The 21,105-nt window shown below is 39.3% G+C and overlaps 1 protein-coding gene across 1 annotated transcript in view; it reads left to right on the forward strand.

Annotated features, from left to right (window-relative positions):
- CCDC73 (coiled-coil domain containing 73) overlaps positions 1-21,105 on the forward strand; it is a 52,877-nt gene that overhangs the window by 16,555 nt on the left and 15,217 nt on the right. Inside the window, exons 4-10 of the mRNA XM_063118421.1 lie at positions 2,318-2,353; positions 3,455-3,529; positions 8,226-8,264; positions 11,506-11,641; positions 13,770-13,849; positions 19,044-19,172; positions 19,613-19,672. Of these exons, the coding sequence (XP_062974491.1) occupies positions 2,318-2,353; positions 3,455-3,529; positions 8,226-8,264; positions 11,506-11,641; positions 13,770-13,849; positions 19,044-19,172; positions 19,613-19,672 (555 nt within the window). The remainder of the gene's footprint in view (positions 1-2,317; positions 2,354-3,454; positions 3,530-8,225; positions 8,265-11,505; positions 11,642-13,769; positions 13,850-19,043; positions 19,173-19,612; positions 19,673-21,105) is intronic.

Genomic DNA, 21,105 nt, shown 5'->3' on the forward strand with positions numbered 1-21,105 from the left:
AAAACACAAAGACATGCTTTTAAAGCTAGGTCTCAGATTGTAACACAATTTAAACAACATGCGCAAGAGGAGGACTGTTAAGTATATGAAAAGAAATACTTGCTTAGTCATTAAAATTGTGTGTGTATGGCTATCTCAGGGTTAAACAGAGAAAGTCTATCTGTGGGCAATTACCTTGAGATAGAGGCTGTTCTGGGAACCTTGCCAAGATTCTAAGTTAGCCTCATCACAGCTGTATGTAATGTAGATAAGAATTGTGTAGATCTGTATATAGTTTCTCACTTGTGTAAAATGGAACTGATCACTGCTCTATGATCACTGCTTACTGATCACTGCTCTCTGTGTATGCCTCAGTGTGCTGATCTGAACTGATCTGAATTGAACTGCACAGAAGCCTGAAGGAAATAAACCAGCTCTGCTGTGTAAGACCTGCGTGATGTGTGTTTGTTTCTGAGCACAAACAGAGTTCCAGAGAGAGAAAAGTTCTGGCACAATAACCCAACATTTCATAGCATATTAATCGGGACAAAAATGGTTGAGAAATGTGTGTTATCACATCTTTTAGGAAAGATATCCAGATTCTCTACAACAACTGATTGATCACTCACTGCACATTCCTCATGCAAAAGATGTCTGGAAACAGTGATTCAGAATTACTGCTATGGTTTTCCACAAAGAAATATTGTCAACATAAGTTCAGCATTAATATTTGGCTTCTTTATGGACTCTTAGCTGATTGCCATCCAGACATGGTGATATGTCAATTCATGTTAAAAATATCAGCTGTTGTTGCCTCTGTTTGATGACATTTTTTTCAGCTGTATTACTGGAAAATTTGCATCTATGGTGGATATTTCTCTCGAACATCAGCACATAAAGTTAACCCTCCTTTGTGGGAACTGACATTTAGGGGCAAGTAATAGGCCCTTTGAATCTTTTGCCCTAGTAAACTTTTGCCACACTCAACGGGAACAATTAAAGGGGCAGGACCAGAAAGAACCCCCCGCCCCCCAAAGAGACACGTTATAGTTCCTGATACATTTTGAGAAATCCTCTTTATCAAAGGAAATACTTAGTTTCTTCAGAACCTTCCAAATGGCTACTTAGGACTATTCTGACTCACCCAGGGTTATTATTGAAGACCCAGAAAAACAGCAAGCTTTTAATTAATGTGGACAAGGGCGTTGCTGGATAATATAGTGCAGAACCCCCAACCTGGTGTCCTCCAGATGTCTTGGGCATGTCTACACTGTCCATTTATCCCGAGGTCATTGCGAGGTCATCCCTGTGCGTACAAATGATGCACTGGGGATCCCAGGGTCAACTGGTGACAACCTCTCAGTTTCCCCAGGATAAAATGGACTGCAGTTATTTTGATTTTTCCTGCCATCCTGGGACAACCCTGAGGACAGCGGGTGGTGTTGAGCACACTCCTGGGTCCTCCCTCCTTCCCACGAGTAGTGTGGCACAACAAATAGGCATGGAGCTCTGCGGGGGAGGAGCTTTTTTGCCCATCGGAGTAAGGGGGTGAGCTTTTTTGCCATTCCTGGGATGGCTGTCGGCATTTTACGGCACCAGCTCTGGTTGTTTTTTTTTTAAAAAAAACACCCTCATTTTTGCACTGGATTGCACCCTCACATTTGTGGAAAAGTTTCCTTTTCTGAAAAGAAGCCACGCTGTGCTGGAGTGTCTCTCCTGACTTCCGGGACATCACGCTGGCATGTGCATACTGGGGGACGATCCCAGAAAGCCTGGGATCCTCCCCCTTGTCCAGGATAGCAGGTAGTTGTAGACATGCCCCTAGGGATACAACTCCCAACCTTATCAGCCTGCAAATATATAATATTCTGTAATCCAAAATTTCAACAATACCTTGTTATTTACTTACTTATTTAGAATCAAAGGGCAGAATACACTGGTGCACTTACGCCTCCACTGACTCCCTTGTGGCCCACCAATTTCTGCCTTGCAGGAATTGCAGAACCCACCACTTGCAGAAGGAAGATTTAATTCTCCCAGGGCAACTAGAATTTAGTGAAAATGCTTGTTTATGGAACAGGACAGGTTGGCAAAGCTCACATAAAGGAGCTCAGCCAACCTACTGCAATGGAGAAACGAGCATTTCTGCTCATTTCAGGGCTTCCTCTGAAAAAGGTCCCATTCGTGCAACAGATTCAGCAGAGCACGAGAGAATTGATGGAGGTGTAAGAGCCGCATTGGAAATAAATGATGTCCTACCTTGGCTAAATGTCCTAACTTGTTGCACATGTGATTTGGTTATGCTTTTTAAATTTCTTTCCTTCTTGTGGCATTCAAGTTTCAAGCAAGAATGTTTGCTATGGAAGAAGAAAAGGTAATGCATACACTATTGTGCACTACTTCTAGTAGTAAGCCCTGAAAAGGCCCCATCAAATGCTGAGGGCTCACCTGAGCCAGATCTACACCAAGCAGGATATGACACATTGAAAACGGTTTGAAAACTGTATATGGAGTGTGTCCTGGGCTCCAACAGTTGTCACTACTGTTATAAACAGTTTTAAAGCAGTAGTGTAGATCCTGCCCAGAACAACACCTGATGGGCCCCCATTTCTCACCAATCCTTCATATCTCCTGCAGCCCTTTGTAGCATATCCCTTGCTGTTCTGGAGGTCTCCCATCCCCCAGGAATAACTTTGCAGCAGGTAGGACAGATCAATGAAAATTGGGTGCTCTGTCTTGGCCAAGTGAAAATGCTTTCTGCTAATGCAAAGCCACCATTGGATATACAACCATTATTGCAAAACTAATTCAGAGTTTCCTCCCCAAATACAGATTCTATGACCACAAATGAATGGTTGAAAAGTAAAGACACATTTCATGCCTAGTTACACTGGAGACATTCTAAGATGCGTGGTTTTTTAAACTTTAATAAAGAATGTATCAAAAATGAAGGTGTCAAACTTTGTAAAAAAAGAAAAGAAAAAAGGGTTAAAATAGTTCTCTGCATAGAATGTGTGGAGCACTTTATAACAGTTGCATGGTAGTGATCAACTGCTGCTGTTACATTAACTGAACCAAAACCATGACAGTAAAAACCCATAGGAGAGTAACAGCAAGGCAGAAAAATCTAAAGGCAAAAACCAATATATTTTTCATTAATTGTAAGAGTCATCTCAGTATCCTCTGAATAAAGAAAATCTTGAGAATAATTACTTGTGTTCTGGTCTTCTAAACACTATCGCAGCAAACCCCATTCACGTCAATGGTACACAGTACCAATGCATAGTGAGTTTTAAAAGCCTGCTAAGGACTTAATTGGAATGGCCATCATATAGTTGAAGTACAAATTAATATTGTGTCCATGATAAATATATCACAAGAGATGTATTCTTAAATCTATTAATAGAGAAATGCTTTCTATTTTACTTTTACATTTTTCTAATAAAAGTTTCTAATAAAAAAACTTTCTTTGAAGGGAAAATATCTACTTGCTAAGGAATCAAAAGAAAGAGAAATAGAAGGATTGAAGGAAACATTAAAAACATTGCAGGTAAATGAACTTTATACTTGTATAGCTTGATTTATTTGGGTCCTGATCTAATACAGTACATTAACACTATGGATTTTTTAAAAATGTAAATATAGTTAAACTGCAGCTACAGTTTTTCTGTTGGCAGGGGAGAGCAGGAATCAGTGCCTCTCACTTCTGCAGTCAGGGCCATATTTTTCTTCAAGCAGAGAGAGGAAGTCTCGTTGGGCAGAAGACGAGATATTCCCAGTACAAGTTCTGCCTAGTGCAGTGAGCAGGGTTCTTCAGAGGCAATTTCTGTAAACCGCCCAGAGAGCCCTGGCTATGGGAGCGGTATATAAGTGTAATAAATAAATAAATAAATAAATAAATAAGGTCACATGGCAGAAGGGCCGTGATGACCGCGCTTTGAAGTTCCCGACTTTTTTACCGCGCTGCTTCGACGAAAAGCCCTGCAGGGGCTGCAAGTTGGCGGCTGTATCGTATAATTCACCTAGCGCCACTGTACAGCCACTGCAGGGCTTAGAAGATGCATAGACAGCCCCCTGGTGGCCTCTGAAGTCAATACTTGCATAGAAGAGATTTGCAAAACTACCACTTGGGCACTATCAGGCCATTCATTCATCATTATAAAATGCTTGCTCTTTTTTTTACATATAATCTTAAGGTGCTACAGAATGTCCTGGACCAATTGAGCTCTTTCATCTGGGATGATGCCATTCTTAGACATCACTGAAGCAAACTGCTATCTCCCTCCAACAAAGAAAGAAAATTTTGACTTACCATGAAGTTTTGTTCTTCTTGGTAATGTGAGAGCAGTTTATCCTTCCAGAATTCTGGGGATGGGATCAAAGAGCAGGGGGAGGGGTGATAAAATTATGATTATTTCAGGTTAATGACTGTATGCATCAAGTTCAATCTAAGGCTTATTGAACTCATCTGAAGAAAATTCCAGCCTACCTGCAGGAGTAGGAGGAATCTCATCCTGCAGTAAATAGTTTGCTCCTCACCAGCAAGAATACAACTTCACAGCAAGATATTTTTCTTTCCGAAACATTCACTCTGGAGTAATTTGATTAAAGTTAATAGGGCTGCACCAATGGAAATTATTTCTTGGAATCACATGAAACCATACTTACTCCCTCCCCACTATTAAACGCTTACACATACCTTTATAAAGAAAATTGAAGACACACCTTAACCATAGTACTGGGCATTGTACCAAAACGTTTTTCAAATTGCTGGATTTTCTTTTCACTATGCAACAAAGAGTAATGTTATCAGTTGTTAATATTGTGCTGATTAGGCTGTTCTCATTAACTTTATAAATAGCTTGGTTATTTTGATGTCACTCTCTGTTTATTTAATAATCTTGTTAATGCTGAAATTATTGTAAAAGCAAATTCCTTCACATCGCTGACCTTCTGTGCAAAAGGCTGAAAAGATTTGTTATGCCCTGCTCAATTCATGACACAGCACAAGTGATATATAGTGTACTTCATGGTCTGCTGAACATGATACATGGGCTAAAGGTAATAAATGCTCCTTTGCTTTTTTTAACTAAGATAAACTTGGGGGGGAAATCATTCAGTGATGGAATCCGATTTAAATTCAGCGCAACAAAGACATTCAGGGAGATAGTTCTGATGAAATTTCAGCCAGCTCAGTTGCAACAATACCAACAACAACAGTTCACACAAGCATTCTGCACACATATTCAACATCAGAACAGCAATCTAACAGAAAACGCAGGAGAATACCGCTTTCCTCCTGTGAATCATTGATCCTAGCATAGGACAGGGCAGTAATGATAATTTTTCATACTTGAGCAAGTATACGTAATTTTTCATACGTAAGCAACCTGTGGCCTTCCAGAAGTTGTTGGACTAACTCCCATCATTTCTGACTATTGACCATGTTGTGTGGGGCTGACAAGAGTTGGAGTGCAGTGACATCTGGAGGGTCACAGTTTGTCTACCCGTCTTAGGCCACAGCTAGACCTAAGGTTTATCCTGGGATCATCCAGGGTTCGCCCCTGCCTGAGCACTGGATCCCCTGTGTGTCACCTAAATGAACAGGTTTGACCCCTGGATGATCCAGGGATAAACCTTAGGTCTAGCTATGGCCTTAGTATTTCAGTATTGTACAGTAGAAAAGTTCAAAACAGCCAAGCTTTCAAACTTTCAGAAATTTGAGCCCTTATAAAATACTCATAAGATCATTGACTGCAACTTTTATGACATAACTGTTTTGTAACCCTGACTCAAGTAGCACATCCAGTTTATACATTTTTATAGATTTTAAAATGTTAAAAAATCTAAAATTTAAAATGCTTTCAATTTTTAACACACACAGAGTATATATCTCAGATTTTAAAATGTGAAACATTTTGGTATAAAACACCAGCTTCAGTCACAAATAAGAGTATGCTACAATATCACTTATAAACTAAGCCAGAACCAATCGGGAACAGGCCAAACCTCAATGAAGGAAGAGGGGTTAACAATCAACACTTGTATTCAACAGCCAATCAAGTCGCATTAATAGACATCATGGCTCGTTTCATCTCATCCTTTTCACTGATATCAGGGTTTAGCTTATGGATAAGCATTGCCTCTTTAACTATTTTCCTTTGGAGGTTCCATTCCACTACTAGCATAGAGATCTTCACTAACGTTGCTCCACCAGCATGTTTCTACCTCATATGAAGGGACCAAGGTCTAGCATGTGTTTCATTATGCTGTGTATCAGCCAAGTGCTCCTTATATCTTTTTAGAAGAGGTCTTCGGTTTTACTATTGTAAAAGGAGTTATTTGTGCTGACATTCAGGTGTAAGGAAACACAATAGAGGAGCGATGCGGACTAATGAAGAGGATAAAATAAAGATGTTTTCCCATGTAACATTTTACATGTTGCAGCACTCAGAAAAATAATATGAGGGTAGGATCTACACTACTGCTTATAACGGTTTATAATGGTTATGACAACTGTTCTGGCCCAGGACACATTACATATACAGTTTTCATACCGTTTTAAAAGTGTTATATCCTGCTTGGTGTAGATTGGCCTGAGGACGGAATGTAATACCATAATTTGCATTTATCTATAGCACTATGTCTGAAGCTTCCACTTGCACCAGTGAGAATGCCCCTCCCCCATATATAGCACAGCCTTCCTCAACCTGGTGCCCTGCAAATGTTTTGGACTACAACTCCCATCAGCCCCTGCCAGCATGAACAGTGATCAGGGATGATGGGAGTTGTACTCCAAAACATCTGAAGAGTACTAGGTTGATTAAGGCTATTATATACTAGTGTGTGGGAAGAAAGGATTAAATCCCACTCCTTGCACACTACAGTCCCAGTCCTGATTCACCCCAGAATAATAATAAAAAATACACATGTATGGCTTCACATGTAGTTTGGCCCAAAAGAAAATATAAACAGAATGTGGGGAGAGGCGTTGAGGTAGAATGAAGGGAATATGATATGTAGGGGAAAAGAAAGATAAAGAAAGGTAGAAAAAAGGAATGAAAATTTAGTAGGGGAAAAGATTCCTAAGAGAGCTTCTGTTCTGCACACTTATAAAACAGGATTGAAAACAGGCACAAATCTGGGTGCATGGGATGTGTAAGAATTAGGAATGGAGTTTTACAAAAGTTGAGACATAATGCAGTCTATCATGGGCACAGTATTTACTCATGGAAGATTTCCATGGGCTCAGTAGAGCCCTACTTTCTCCCCCTCCTTGAGGCGTTTAACCCGCCACTTTACTGAGTGGTATTGGCTCTTTTATACATGTTTTTACCCCAGGGGTTTTTCCTTCTCTGCCTTTCTATCTGTTCCATTAGACAACCAGTAGGTGGTGCTATGATATGGCAGAGTAGCACAAATACATAAGGGTTCAGGCTGCCAAACACAGAAATACCAGACTTTCTTCAGTAGAAAAAATCCTACTAAAATTGTTTCAAAGAACAGGAGAGGCCCTAAAGGATGACAATGTCATATAAAGCACCTTCAAATGACTGTGAGTGAGGAATCACGAGTGCACAATAACTGCTTTGTGTAGAAAGACTCTTACTGCATGACCATACATGCAAGCAACTTTATTTATTTATTTCATTTCATTTCATTTCATTTCTATACCGCCCAATAGCCGAAGCTCTCTGGGCGGTTCACAAAAATTAAAACCATGAAGAGCATAATAAAACAACCAACAATTAAAAAAAAAAGATAGTTTGTGAGGTGTAATGGAATATCTGTGCAGACTTCCTATATTCCTGTCCAGCTCTCTCTTATCTTGATACAAACTACTTATACTCCAAGCATGAATCACTTGCACTGGAGAGAAGCACAGCATGGGTGGTAATATGGAAGGTTTACAATGACCATCCATTCTTTCTAACAATCTCTTGCAACTATAGGACTCTATTGAGCCTATGGAAATCTCATGTGGGTAGGTTCTTTTTCCCTCTATTACACCACAAATGTCTCACCTAGGTATGCATAGTTTGCCTACAAAAACTATGGCTTATTTGCAATACTCTTTATTAGTTTACCTCCTTACCATTTCTTTAACATAAAAGATTTAACTTTTTGGAATATTTAAGTCTTTACCACTTCCTTAACATAGCAGAATTACAATTATTTTTTACTTTATTTTACTTCCATTTATTGTTCTTTATAATCTCATAGAGCATTGGTTTTTATTATTACAGATTTCAAAATACACTCTACAAAAGAAGCTTAATGAAATGGTAAGAAATTACTCCAACTGTAAAATAAGTCAAAGGCTTGGCTCCTAACTTTATGATCTGTGAATGGAGGGAGCTTCCATTCACAGAAGGAGAATTACATTCCAGGATCTTTCCATGAGTGCAATTCTTCTGCTCATGGAGCAAAATGTTAGAATCTGAGTCAAACACCCTTTGCATTTTATACTAACTGATTATAAATAAGAATTCTAATTATTTTTGGATGATGATAAATAATAGAGAAACTTGTCTTTATTCAATTGGCAATTATAATAAATACTGAAATTTGCAGAAGTGTTTATCCAAACTGATCCTAATACTTGGATTTCTTTATTAACAAAAAAAAAATTTTTTTTTGCATAGTATCATTTTTTCAGTGTTCTTATTTACTATAAAAGCATGTTTGTTTTTTGCAAACAACACACATTGCAGGGTTTTAGAGATCTGTTTTTCCCCCTATATTTTATTTGAATTTTATATGATAAAGAAGAATTAAGGAAGGAAGCAGTGAATCGCTCCTCTTCCATTGTGACACCAAAAATAAGAGTGCCAGTTCACTTTAGTCACTCTAAACCACAATGGAAATTAAAGAGAGCTGTTGAAACATCGCTAAGCTTGATTGACTAAAAGCTGTGAAAATTCTGTTGCTGCTCAACTGGAAAGAATAAAGATAATATTGTCAGACCATTATAAACTGTGATTTTAATTAAGAAGCTTAAAAACTAGAGTCCGGTTTAGCCTTAAGTACCATGACATTTGTACTGAAAGTCATCTTCAACGCTACAGTGATTTTACACAAAATATGGTGAAATTGAATAATGTGTCCTTTGACCTGGGAGATAAGGCTACAAGTTAAAGATCAAAGGCAACATAAAATGTGTTTAGTCTTATTTCACTTTTAAGAGTGCAATCCTATGCATGTCTGCTGAGTAAGTCTTACTGAGTTTAATGGGACTTACTCTCAGGTAACTTTGTATAGGATTATAGCCTATGCTAGATTTCTTATGTAAATTGTAAGGTATATATACAAATATCGAATGGATGATTACGCAGTTTTAACAGAGATTTTCGTTGGATTATGAGATCCTCAGCTATCTGTGACAAATAGAAAAACATTTTTGTTACTGTATAATTTTAATAAAATAATACTTGATGTTATCTTTATTTAATTTTAACAAGAATATGTTATATGCTAACAGTAAATGTGAGAACAGTGGATTTAGAAGTTTATTGATGAATTCTTAGTAATTTAGGAACCCAGTGCTAAAGACCAGAAACTTCTGACATTTACTAGAAAATCTCAAAGTTGGCTAATAGCTTTGGCTAATGATGACATTTGATCCTCAATTTCATCCTTTACTGGTAAACAGCAATATTATTGCATATTGATAAGTATGGGGGGGGGAATCTTTTGACATAATTATTTTTGACATTTACCAGTAATTCTCAAGAAACACAAAGCCCCTTCAACAAATTAACCACCTTCACCCTCTTTGTTATAATTTACCAATACATTTTCTGGAATTACCCAGTATTATGGAGAAATTAATAGTTTTTCACATTTCTGTTTTCTGTTAAAGATGAATTGGCACAATTCTGTTCCCAGAAAGGTCTGTTATGACTTTTGAGGTGCATTTGAGGAATTTAAAAAAGGTGGACACCATAAAAAAAATGACTGCATCTTTTGCCAGATGCTTTGGGCCAACCATTATAATGGAGAGAAGCTACATAGCTACAGGAAAGCACAAACTTTTACAGTGGCCTTAGCTAGACCGAAGGATTATCCCAAGCAAATGGAGGGGTCATCCCTGCCTGCTCCCGGGATACCCTGTGTGTCATTTGGATGCACAGGGATGATCCCAGGACAATCCCAGGATATAGGCCTGGTCTAGCCATGGCCAGTGTTGGCAGATGATTTTATTCAGAACAAGAACTTTCTAAAGAAAGGATTGAAGAAGCCTGAAATACCAGGAAAAATTGTTTTTTTTTTAATGTTTGGAATTTTTTTCTTTTTACAAATAAGAGAGTGCTGCAAAAACCCAAAGTTGCTTTATTTGAAAGCAGACCCAAAGATTTCAAAGGCAATCCATGCTATCTTTTTTGCACTGGGGGAATAAAATATTATTATTGTAATGCTATGGATAACTAATCCTAAGGAAGGCCTCTTGAGTTCAATGGGACTTAATCCCAAGTAAATGTGCTGACATAATTGCAAAATGATTAAGTGAAACAAAGTTGGATGGGTTTCTCCTCAAATTACTGGGTCTATTTCACAAAAGATTGGTTGAATAATTGTTTCTTCTGAGGCTTCTTGAAGGCAATCCTCATCATTGGGATGGCTCCTCTTCTGGAACAGGAGTGGGCAACATCTCTTTGGCAGGCTGCTGGGAACTCAGTTCTGCTGGGAAACAAGGTACAGTCTCCTTTTTTACTTATTTCCCAGCAGAATTGCTGTTTCTGCAAAGAAAGAGGGCACCTCAAGATTGCACACCTTGTTTTTTGCAGAATGGAAGTCCTGACTGCTGAGAGAGAGAGAGGGCGAGTATGTCCCCTGATGATTCTCTGCACCTCTCTTTTAATACCTTCTGCCATAGAATCATTCTTGACCAAGAGAGTGGGATGGGAGGAGGAAAGGCACTGTTCTACTGTTGGTGCTTTCCTATGTTACTGGGGATTTCATAAAATGATTTTAGGAGATTATTGTTCTTCCTTGTGGGTTGTTAGCAGAATCCTATACCTGCTTGTTCAACACTAAGCCACACTGGGTATAATGTGCCTTAATATGAACTTCTCTACACATGCGATTTATTGCATACTCATGATTGGCCACTCACGGAAGTTTGCAGGTCCTTTACATGACGTCCTCAACTTCCATGATGTCTCCTGTGCACTGTTTAAAATTATCACAGGCTACTAGGTGGCGCTGTTTCATTTAATTTTATGGAGCATTGCCAAAAGGGCAAGTTTTCAATTACAAATCACATGGTTGCCATCTAATGGAGCTGCAGTTAATGTGGAAAGACCCCAGAAGAAGAAGAAATGGTATGGGTTTTTTCTTTAATGCAGAGATGTTCTCTGTAGTAAGTGTGTTTGGGATTAAAGCCTTATCTAATTCATTTATTTATTTATTTACAAAATTTGTATACTACTCCATTTCTGAAACAGATTCATAAACAGAAACTTATGATAGATTAGACATCATACAATACTTCAAATTTGTCATAGCTATTTTGTTTTTATGCAGGAGCAAAAGCTACAGTTGTACATGTTAGCAAAAGAAGACCATCAGAACAGTCTGAATGAATTTGAAAAATGCCATGCAGTTATCATGTGTCAATTTGGATTAATAAAAGGCAGTCACGAGCGATTAGAGCAGAATGGTAAATATGTAGTAAATGTACAGCATGCCTCAGCTCTTATGCATGATTGATGGGAAATGCAGCAAAGCTCGTTGGAAGGAGGAACATCCCAAGACAAAGGGTGAATTCTCAGCTCTAACTAGTGATCTTGGACATATACCAAGAGCAGGAAGTAAATAAGTAGATCAAAATGCAGTGACACACTTGGATCCAATCTTCAATTTAGTGCAGAGGGTGAGCACTTTGAGGTAGTTTGTGACACATGACTTCGACACCAATCCACAGCAATTCTGCCACTTCCCTCTGGAAAAGGCGCAGTTTCTGAAAGTCTTTTTACTCCATCCCCCCTCCCCCAAATATGGCCCTGGAGGAGTTCTGTGGCAGTTTGCCCCATCCCCCCCACATTAAATCCTGGGCATGCCTCTGTGACCTGACCGACCTGTGGAGGCACAGTGTGCCCCTTCCCGCTTTTCCCAATTCACAGAATGCAGCCCGGTTTTTCTATTCATTACAGCAGTAGCTGCTTTACTCACGCTTATTACCGTTTCAATTTTTAATTCATCAAAGCACAGTTGTGCTCTTTCAGTCAGTCGGAATATCACGGTAGGGGATTTAGCTATACTTAGTTTATGACAATTCCAAATGGTAAGCTAAGGGGGCTTAATTTTAGCGCTTCAAAACTTCTCTGAGCAGGGGAGCCTGGACAGGGGTGGGGAACAAGCCTCTGTCATTGCCTGAACACAGCACTAACTGGGTTGCTGAGATTCAGTTCTATTCCACACACCCAACACAGAAGTATGTGGATTTCAAGCACCGAGTGGCTTATGAAAAGTGGGGTTTCAGATATGGTGTACTCTGCTGTTCTTGCTTCATGTGTCTATGGTGGACCAGAGCCGATTTCTTTAAAATTTGGAGATTAACCGAAAATGCATCTCATTCCGTTTTCATGTAGATCCCTCCTTGGAGCTAGCAACCAGCATAAAATTAGATCAAGGAGGCCACTGAGCAGGCAACCCTTGCTTACTCCTTCCCAGCTTCTGGGATGTGGCATATTAAGACATATGCCTGAGACACTCCAACTTGAAATCGCCTCCCCAAAAGGTTACCTTGTAATGGCTTTCTTCCCAAAGGCAGACCTTTGCCCAGATGTTGGCTTGTTCTGTCTTGAATCAACACACGGTGCAATTGGGATGGAGCAACATGCATAGAATGTCGTGATAGGCGAGACGCCAGAGGAACTGGGCAGGAGAGTTCATGAGTATATGTTGTGCTTTGTATTAAAAACGTTCATATTTGTAACTCCAATTTGTATGATACCCTCTATATTTGGTATATCTAAAAGTTAGGACAACATTGATTCCAATATATCTTTTTATATACTGTATTTTCTACAAAACGAATGATAGGTTTTAGTAGATTTTCATATTTGCAGTTTAATTGGTTAGAAAATCTTACATATATACAAGCAGGTTCTCTTCAAGAAAGTAATGTATTCCTTGAACTAGCTACATTGTACTTTTACTGCAGAGAAAATTCATTTTATACCACAGTAATGTTGTAAATCACTATTTTTACCTTTTGTATATTCTGCACATAAAACTACTGTCTCTGGAAAAGTCATGGAGAAGGCCCCGTATTGAACAAAAACAACTCCCACTTTGCAAACTACTGATTTTAATATAGTTGCAAATTACTGATTTTAACATAGATTTTAATATAGATCAAACATTCTAGATGTTTGATCTTTTCATATGGATTTTAATTCAGTATGGGGCCTCCTGGGCCAATTTTATGCAGAAGAAATGGTTTGCAGACTTGTGGCAATATGGCAGCTAGATGGTGATGTAGGCTTTCTAAAATTGACTCCAAATAAGGACAATATGTGAACTCTGAATGGCAAACTGAAACACATAAAAGAACTTGTGCATTCCAGTCCAGTAAGACATAACAAATGAGTTATCACATATAGATGACTACTACTGACTTCTTCAGAGGGATTGTTTACACTTGTCCCTGGATGTAACTTCCTCACCAGAAAACAAACATACATATACATTCTATAGGATTTCTTTGTTCTATTGAACAAATAACATAATCAAGATAGTATTTTCATATTAGTTCTTTACTTTTTATCCTGCACCACCCCAAGTTGTGGAAGCAATTCAACTCAATAAGAAATTGACAGAAGTGAACAAAAGACAGGAGTCTGAGATGCATAATCTAAAAGAGGTAGGTGTGACGTGCATTCAGTATCATTTTATTTATTTCACTATCTATCCCACCTCTTCCCAAGGCTCAAAGTGGTTAATAAGAGTTTAATAAAGGAAATATGATTAAACTGCAAGGCCCTATCCTTGCAGACTTTAAAGAAGACCCTGAGAACTGATAACCCTAATTGTGTGTTATCAGACTGAGTTGTAGCTGCAGTTATCTTTAGTAAGTTTTATCTTATGCTGGTTTTTTATGTTTTAAGAATGGCTTCCAGTTGCTGTTTTGTGTGTGTGTGTGTGTGTGTGTTTAATGTATTAACTTTATTGTTGATTGCCACTTTGGGAGGGCTCCTGTCCTGAAAGATGTCCAAGACATCATCATCATCATCACAACAACAACAACAACAAATAAAGGGTTAGATTTAAAGTTGTGCTACCAGACGTCCACTCATACAATGGAACTTTCTCCCTCTGTCCTCCTTTCTGCCTGATTTTTCAGCATCCTGGAGCAGATTTTTAGGGTGCACAAGGACTGTGATGGGAGGGAGAATTTTCCACCTACCAATTTCAGTGACAGAACTGCTTGCATCAGTGGAACAACACTGTTGAATACAACCCATATAATTATTATGTATCATCTTAGCCTTGGCCAGTAAAAATCAGCCCAAACAGGAAAGTCTCTTACAAGGCTTCCAGAAGGCGTTCAGGCATAGGCATTGCCAGGTTCTACAGGAATGGTGTTCTAAAACTGAGCTGCAATCCCCAAGAACATCTCTCCACATCTCCTTGCAGTTTGAACTTGGTGTATGAAAAATACAGTTAAGAGACTCTCTCTGTTAATTCTAAAATTTAAAATGGATATGAGAGTATAGTAGAGCCTAAGCATTAAAGCATCTGTAGGTCAAACCCAACAGCTTAAATTGTGCCTGTAAAGTAATGGGAAGCCAGTGCAGAAATTAGAGTGCATGTTTAATAGACACCTGGCAAATGTAACGTATAAAGGGTACATTAATATGATCATTGTTTTGACTACATTGTTTTGACTTGTTGGTTATTCCAGAAATATCCAGTTTTTGTGAATAATTAGTTATACACATGCTCAGATCATGGGCAAGCCTGTATTCGTAAGTCCTCAAAAATCAAATCATGCAAACACAATCTGAACATAAGTATTATGTTCTATAATCTGAACGTATTATGGGAATCCTATTTGTTGATAAATAATTAAATCAGGAATGGCAAGCTCATGTACTCCGTAATGCCCAAGAAGGTTGTGCCTGTCTGTCCTCCCCTACATGACACCTCCGTGGGCCCTTCTGAACTAAGTGGGAAGCATGAATGTCCTTTGCATTTTGTGAGAAAGAATATATACATGAGCAAGAATATCACCTATGCATGAGCAAGAATATCACAGTTGAAGAGAGAATGGTTGAACATCAGAGATTTCCCTGAATCAGAAAACTGTGCTGTGCTACCATCAGAAGGAATAATAGTATATCCCATGTTCCTAGCTATGATGTCATTGTTCACATCTGCTTCAAGATAAGAAATACAGATTCCCCCCCCCCCCCCCACACACACAGATACATATTGGGACCACTGCTTTTCAACTTGCTCATAAATGATCTGGAATGGCAAATGAAGTTCAATGTAAGCATGTGTAAAGTGATGTACGTTGGGCTAAAAAATTCCAACTTCATGCATATGCTAATGGGATCTGAGCTAGCAGTGACCTCTAAGATGTGGGCATGTCTACACCATAGGGTGTAGAGGTTGGTAGGTGGGAGAATCACGTACTTACCAGCTTCTGTGATCCTCCCAGGGCATCTTGACAGCACTTGCGCTCCTACGCAAAACAAAGGTAAAAGAAACCAAAACTGACCCCGCTTTCCATCCCGATGGGCACGGACTGCCACTGTGCAGCCCTGTGCCCATTTCAGGTGCCCCACTACTCGCAGGGAGGACAGGACAACACGGGAGTAGCAGCCACTGTGGGATGGTCCCAGAAATGTGGAAAAATCGGCTTTTCCGCAGTTCCTGATATCCCAGGGAAAGTCCCTGGTCGTCCCGGGTTGCTCCTGGGATCCCCGTGCATTTGGACGCACAGAGACGATCCAGGGACTACCCTGGCATATAGGGCTGGTCTAGACTAGCCCCATGTTAGACATAATTATGAAGGGAATTGAGAATAAAACTGCCAATATCATACTGCCCTTATGTAAAGTTGAAATACACAGCATGGCTCTTACGTTCTTAAATCTCATAGAGTGCAAAGACCATACATAGTTTCCTACCTGGCTTGGCAGTGCCTGTAATGGTCGGGTGGTGGAGTGGGAAGGTGAGGGAATGGATAGAGAGTGTGACCCTAGACCCAGTCAAAGTTATTTCATGGGATTTGTCTGGCCAGTAGCTATTTACCAGTTGGGTATTATTACTTTATATAACTAAGCTGGTTATGTAACAGAATGGTTTGGACAAGAGCCAGGAAGATGTTGAAACTTTCTAGTGAGAAAACAAATTGCCAGTGCCAAACTATAGCAGTTGGCCAATATCTCTTAGTTCTTTAAAATTCATTCTCTCTCAACAGACAGATATATAATAGGAAAAAGAAACAAAATTACTACATAAAATTGGGCAATTTGTTTGCCCTCTCTTTTTCCTTGAACAAATGAGGTCAATGCATATGGCAATAGTTTAGCATTCTCCCAGCACTTACTATTGTTTTGCTGTTTTAAGAGAACATACAGCTTCTCATTGTTAAGATTCATTGGAGTATGATGCCTTTTAAAATTCCTTCAGAAATCGGCTGCATTTTATGGCTAAAAGTAAAATAATAACATAATTTATAAGGACAGGGCTGGGTGTTTTTTTTTAAGCACACACTAGAGACCATTACTGTAGGCACCATCCTGGTATAAAACTGAATAAATCTTCCCAGCAGCTGAAACAAAAGTGGGATCCTCTCTCTTGAGTCCAAGGGCATGTCAACACAAAGGGTTTGCCCCGGAGTGGCTTCGCAGTAGCGGCATGTCATTTACATGATGCAGTCGCCATTGCAAAGCCATCTGGGGGCAAACCCCAGAAACTAAACTGAAAAAAAGTCAGGCACTTAACCCAACTTTTTTGGCATTGGAGGCTTGTCACAGCCCATGGCGCCCCCTGATTGATCATCATGGGCTGCACAGGGAAGAGTGAACCTCAGGAGAGCCCTGTGCCCCGTGGAAAATAAATTTAAAAATGGGAGGGGGAGGAGAGGAACGGGCCCCCACCTCTTAAAAAATTTAAAAAGAAAAAATGGGAGGGGGGAGAAGAACGGGGCCCGTTCCTCCCCCTTTTAATTGTTATTATATGTAGCTGTGCAGATACAGATAATAAACAAAAAAAAGGGGGAAGGAACAGGCAGCCTGAGGCAGGAGAGGTGGTTTGTCTCTCTCGTCATCCTCCTGGCTGCCTTGCTCCTTTCCCCCTCAGTGCTGTGGGGAAAAGTTCGCACTTGCATTCTTTCTCGTGCAGATGCCTGGAAGGAATGCAAGTGCGGGAGCCAGGAGCCTCACGGCGCCAAAGTGCCACCGTCAAGACAGGGGCCAAAAGTAGGGCCAAAGAGGTTTGGCAACCCCATGGGACAGGGTTCTCAGTTCCCAGACTAGCTCTGACAGGGAGAGCTTTTGGGGGTGCTGCCTATCCTTTGACCAGGCACTGAGTTCTTACTAGTTTTTCCTCCCCTCCATTTATTTTTTAGTTTGAATCAAACACACTCTTTAGTCATTTTGCCATTCCTGCTTATTAGCTAATAGGGGAAAGAGAGTCATTAGGGGTGAGAGCTGCCATCCTAGCATCTATCCCTTTACCCTTTAGAGGCAGTGAAGTGCTAAACCGTCACAAAATCCTGTATTCCTCTCCTCTGGACAGGAAAGGGAAATGCCAGGGTCAGCTGGTCAAGAGCTTTGGGAATGATGGAACAGGCAAGAAGCTAGCAAAGGGAACATCATGCTTGCTCTTTGACTACTGTATTAGATGTTTTAAATCGGTCTCAAGTGTGTTTGCCTCGTTCTGGCCTCAGTGTGTACATCCAGGTGTGTGGATGCAAACGGCTTTTGGCATCTCTAGCAGGGGAATTCCAAACATGGAAACTTCCTGGTTGGTACAGATTCACCTTTTGCTGGATCAGAGTTATTGTTTACTGAGAAATGAATTTTCATTAAACTGGTAGCTGCATTTATGTAACTTAGTATTCATAAAGTTCAGCAGCTCAGATAATGTCCATTTCTACTTTCCACTGTTATATGATTTTGTCCAGAACAGTTAAACTATTGGACTGTGATAAGGGGGAATTCCACTTTTATGAAGAAAAGTTAAACAGACCAAATCTAGTTGCTCCTAGATAAAACTATTGCCGTTCTGAATGCTTGGTTCAGTGCTGTGGCATCATGAAGAATTCTTGATGCTATCTACAAACAGCATTCATAACCTTTGCTATTTGTCTGAGTAAACGTCAGAGCACTCAAGGAGAGAGAGATATTAAGCAGGCTACCCCATACCAAAAAAAAGGAGGGGGAGGGGAAAGATGCAATATTTATGACTCCAGGAACTATACATTGTAATTTAATAAGATCAAAGCATGTACTGCTTATTTGCTGCAGTAGCTCCTTTGCATAAACCAGGAACAACAACAACATGGAACCGCAAGATACATAACACTTGTAAAACACTTAACATTTTAAAACTAAAAACTTAACAAAAGTCTCAGATATATTAAACTCACGTAACATTCTTAACTCTTGTGAGATGAATGCAATTAAAGTATTTATAATACTTTAAAGTATTTATTTTCTTCCTCTATCATCAGTTTTCTCCATTTAGAGTAGTAGCTACTGGTAAAACCTTAAGTATTATGACAATGCAGTGTCCATTTATTTCCAGTAGTAGTTTGATAGAAAAAAGACAGTAATATTTTAAATAAATGTCCTTTGTGAAAACACTGTAACTAAAACAACACAAAGAACATATGAGTGACTTCAGAAAGAACACATTTAATTGTGAACATAATTTCAAAGATTAATTGTCATCATTGTCAATTTGATCAATATTTAATACTATTAATATTCATGTATTTTGTTTAGAACAAGATAAATTGGAGTAGAAAAAAAGTTCTGTCTTGTTTGGCACTGTAAAATAATCTTGAGTGAACTATTTATGAGTGTTTCCTAATTAAGGAACTAAAGAAAGTAACGGCAAATTTGATAAGGTCCAATGTCAGTTGTCAGCATAGAGTGGGAGAAGAAAATCTCAATCTTACAGCAAAGGAACAGGAGCTGCAAGAGCTACGGCAAAAACATACAATGGTATTTGATAATTAAAGTTTGTCAGCTAACATTTCTGATTATTAATTTAGAAAAAGAGCTATAATGATATTTTAATAGTTATTGTTGATATTTGATCTGATAATATTGCTTTAAATACTACACAATTAGACAACTTTAGTAAATGCACTATGTAAAGCCCTGCTAAGTAATTTAGGCTGCAACGGTACGGTTACTTACCAGGGAGTAAGTCATATTGAATTCAATGGGACTTAGTTTTGTGTAGAAATGTATGGGATTGCATGTAACTTTAATAGTTCTTATATGGTGATGTAAGATGTTAAAATCCTTTTATATTTTGTTATATAAAATTGTTAAAATACTGTTGAATAGTAAACATTATTGATTGTGGAGAGCAGGACTTTCAGAACAGCAGCACAAGCCAACTTGATTATGGCCCAATGTGTTTATTTTGTTTATAGGAAACAGAATTAAATAGAAAAATCACTGAAGAAAATGCACATCTTAAAGGAGAGAAACAGGTAATTTGTAAATACAATCATTTATTTATTTAATATCCCACCTTTCTGCCAAATATATGGCACTCAAGGCAGGTAAGATCCAAATTAAATACAGAACCTTAATTGAAATATGACATAAAACAAGTAAATTAAAACAATTTAAAAGTATATATATTGACAGGGAGAGGTATAAAGTGGCACAGCAGCAAAACAAATATGGCTGCCATATGCACTATGTAGGAAAAACTACAACGGACCTAAGAACAAGATTCCTTAACCACAAATCTGTGATACTTACAGACCCCCCCTCAAAAAACCTAGAGCAGTTGCAAGGTATTTTAACTCACCTGAAATAGTCTCTCTGATTTACAATTGCTTCCAGTTGAACAAACATAGGACACTGACAGGCTTGACAGAAAGGGAAATTTCTGGATCTACAGATTCAGAACTCTTATTCCATATTGTCTGGAGGACAATTCATAAGCTTTATACCAGTCATAGCTCTGTTTTTTTCTCCCAGCATTCCAAACTGCCACTCTTGGTATCCATTTAACATCATAGCTACTGATGAGGGCGGAAGCTGAAACACTTAGCTCTAAATCTATTTTGAAATTATTCTGTTGTTAGGCTCTCTTTCATACATTATAGTTTTCTGGAGTACTAGCTTGACTTGCAAAGACCATCTCTGTGCTAGTACTTTATTTCTCAGTATCATACTTTTCTGGCTTTTCTGCGGCAGTCTAGAAAAGCTGGGCACAAGGCCAACCGGGAGTCCATTAGACTCCCCCCTCCTTCCCAGCTGCTCCATCCCTTGCCTGCCTGCTGACCTGTGGGACTTATCTGAGGCCTCCGTGTGCACCGCTGAACTGCCTAGCCTTGTTTCTCTGCTCCCCTTCGCAGCCACTCCCCCCCTTGCCTGCCCACTGACCCATGGGAGTTACCTGAGGCCTCTGTGCAAACTGCTTTGGTAATGATATGTCTCAATGCCTCTGCTCCTCACCTGCTCCCAGCTATGTTTACATATCTTGTTGCTTAGCAATACAAAGTTCTTCTCATAGCTCAGAACTTCCAGGAGAAGTTATTTTCATAACTCGGAACCTCCAGCGTGTTATAACTCGGAACCTCCAGCATGCGATGCATTGCCTTAAGTGTTTATATATATATATAGATGTACACTTTCTGGCCCTTTTAATTAACTCTGTTGTTGACATAGGCCACAGCTAGAACTAAGGTTTATCCTGGGATCATCCAGGGTTCGCCCCTGCCTGAGCACTGGATCCCCTGCGTGTCACCTAGATGAACAGGTTTGACCCCTGGACGATCCAGGGATAAACCTTAGGTCTAACTATGGCCATAGTTGAATTTGACCACTCACAGTGTTGAACCCATGTGTCCTTTGTCATCTTAGCCACCAAGAGTGAAGCTCCAAATCATTCAACAACTAGTGGCCAAGC

Source organism: Elgaria multicarinata, chromosome 2 (genome assembly GCF_023053635.1).
Source record: "Elgaria multicarinata webbii isolate HBS135686 ecotype San Diego chromosome 2, rElgMul1.1.pri, whole genome shotgun sequence".
Classification (NCBI taxonomy): Eukaryota; Metazoa; Chordata; class Lepidosauria; order Squamata; family Anguidae; genus Elgaria; species Elgaria multicarinata.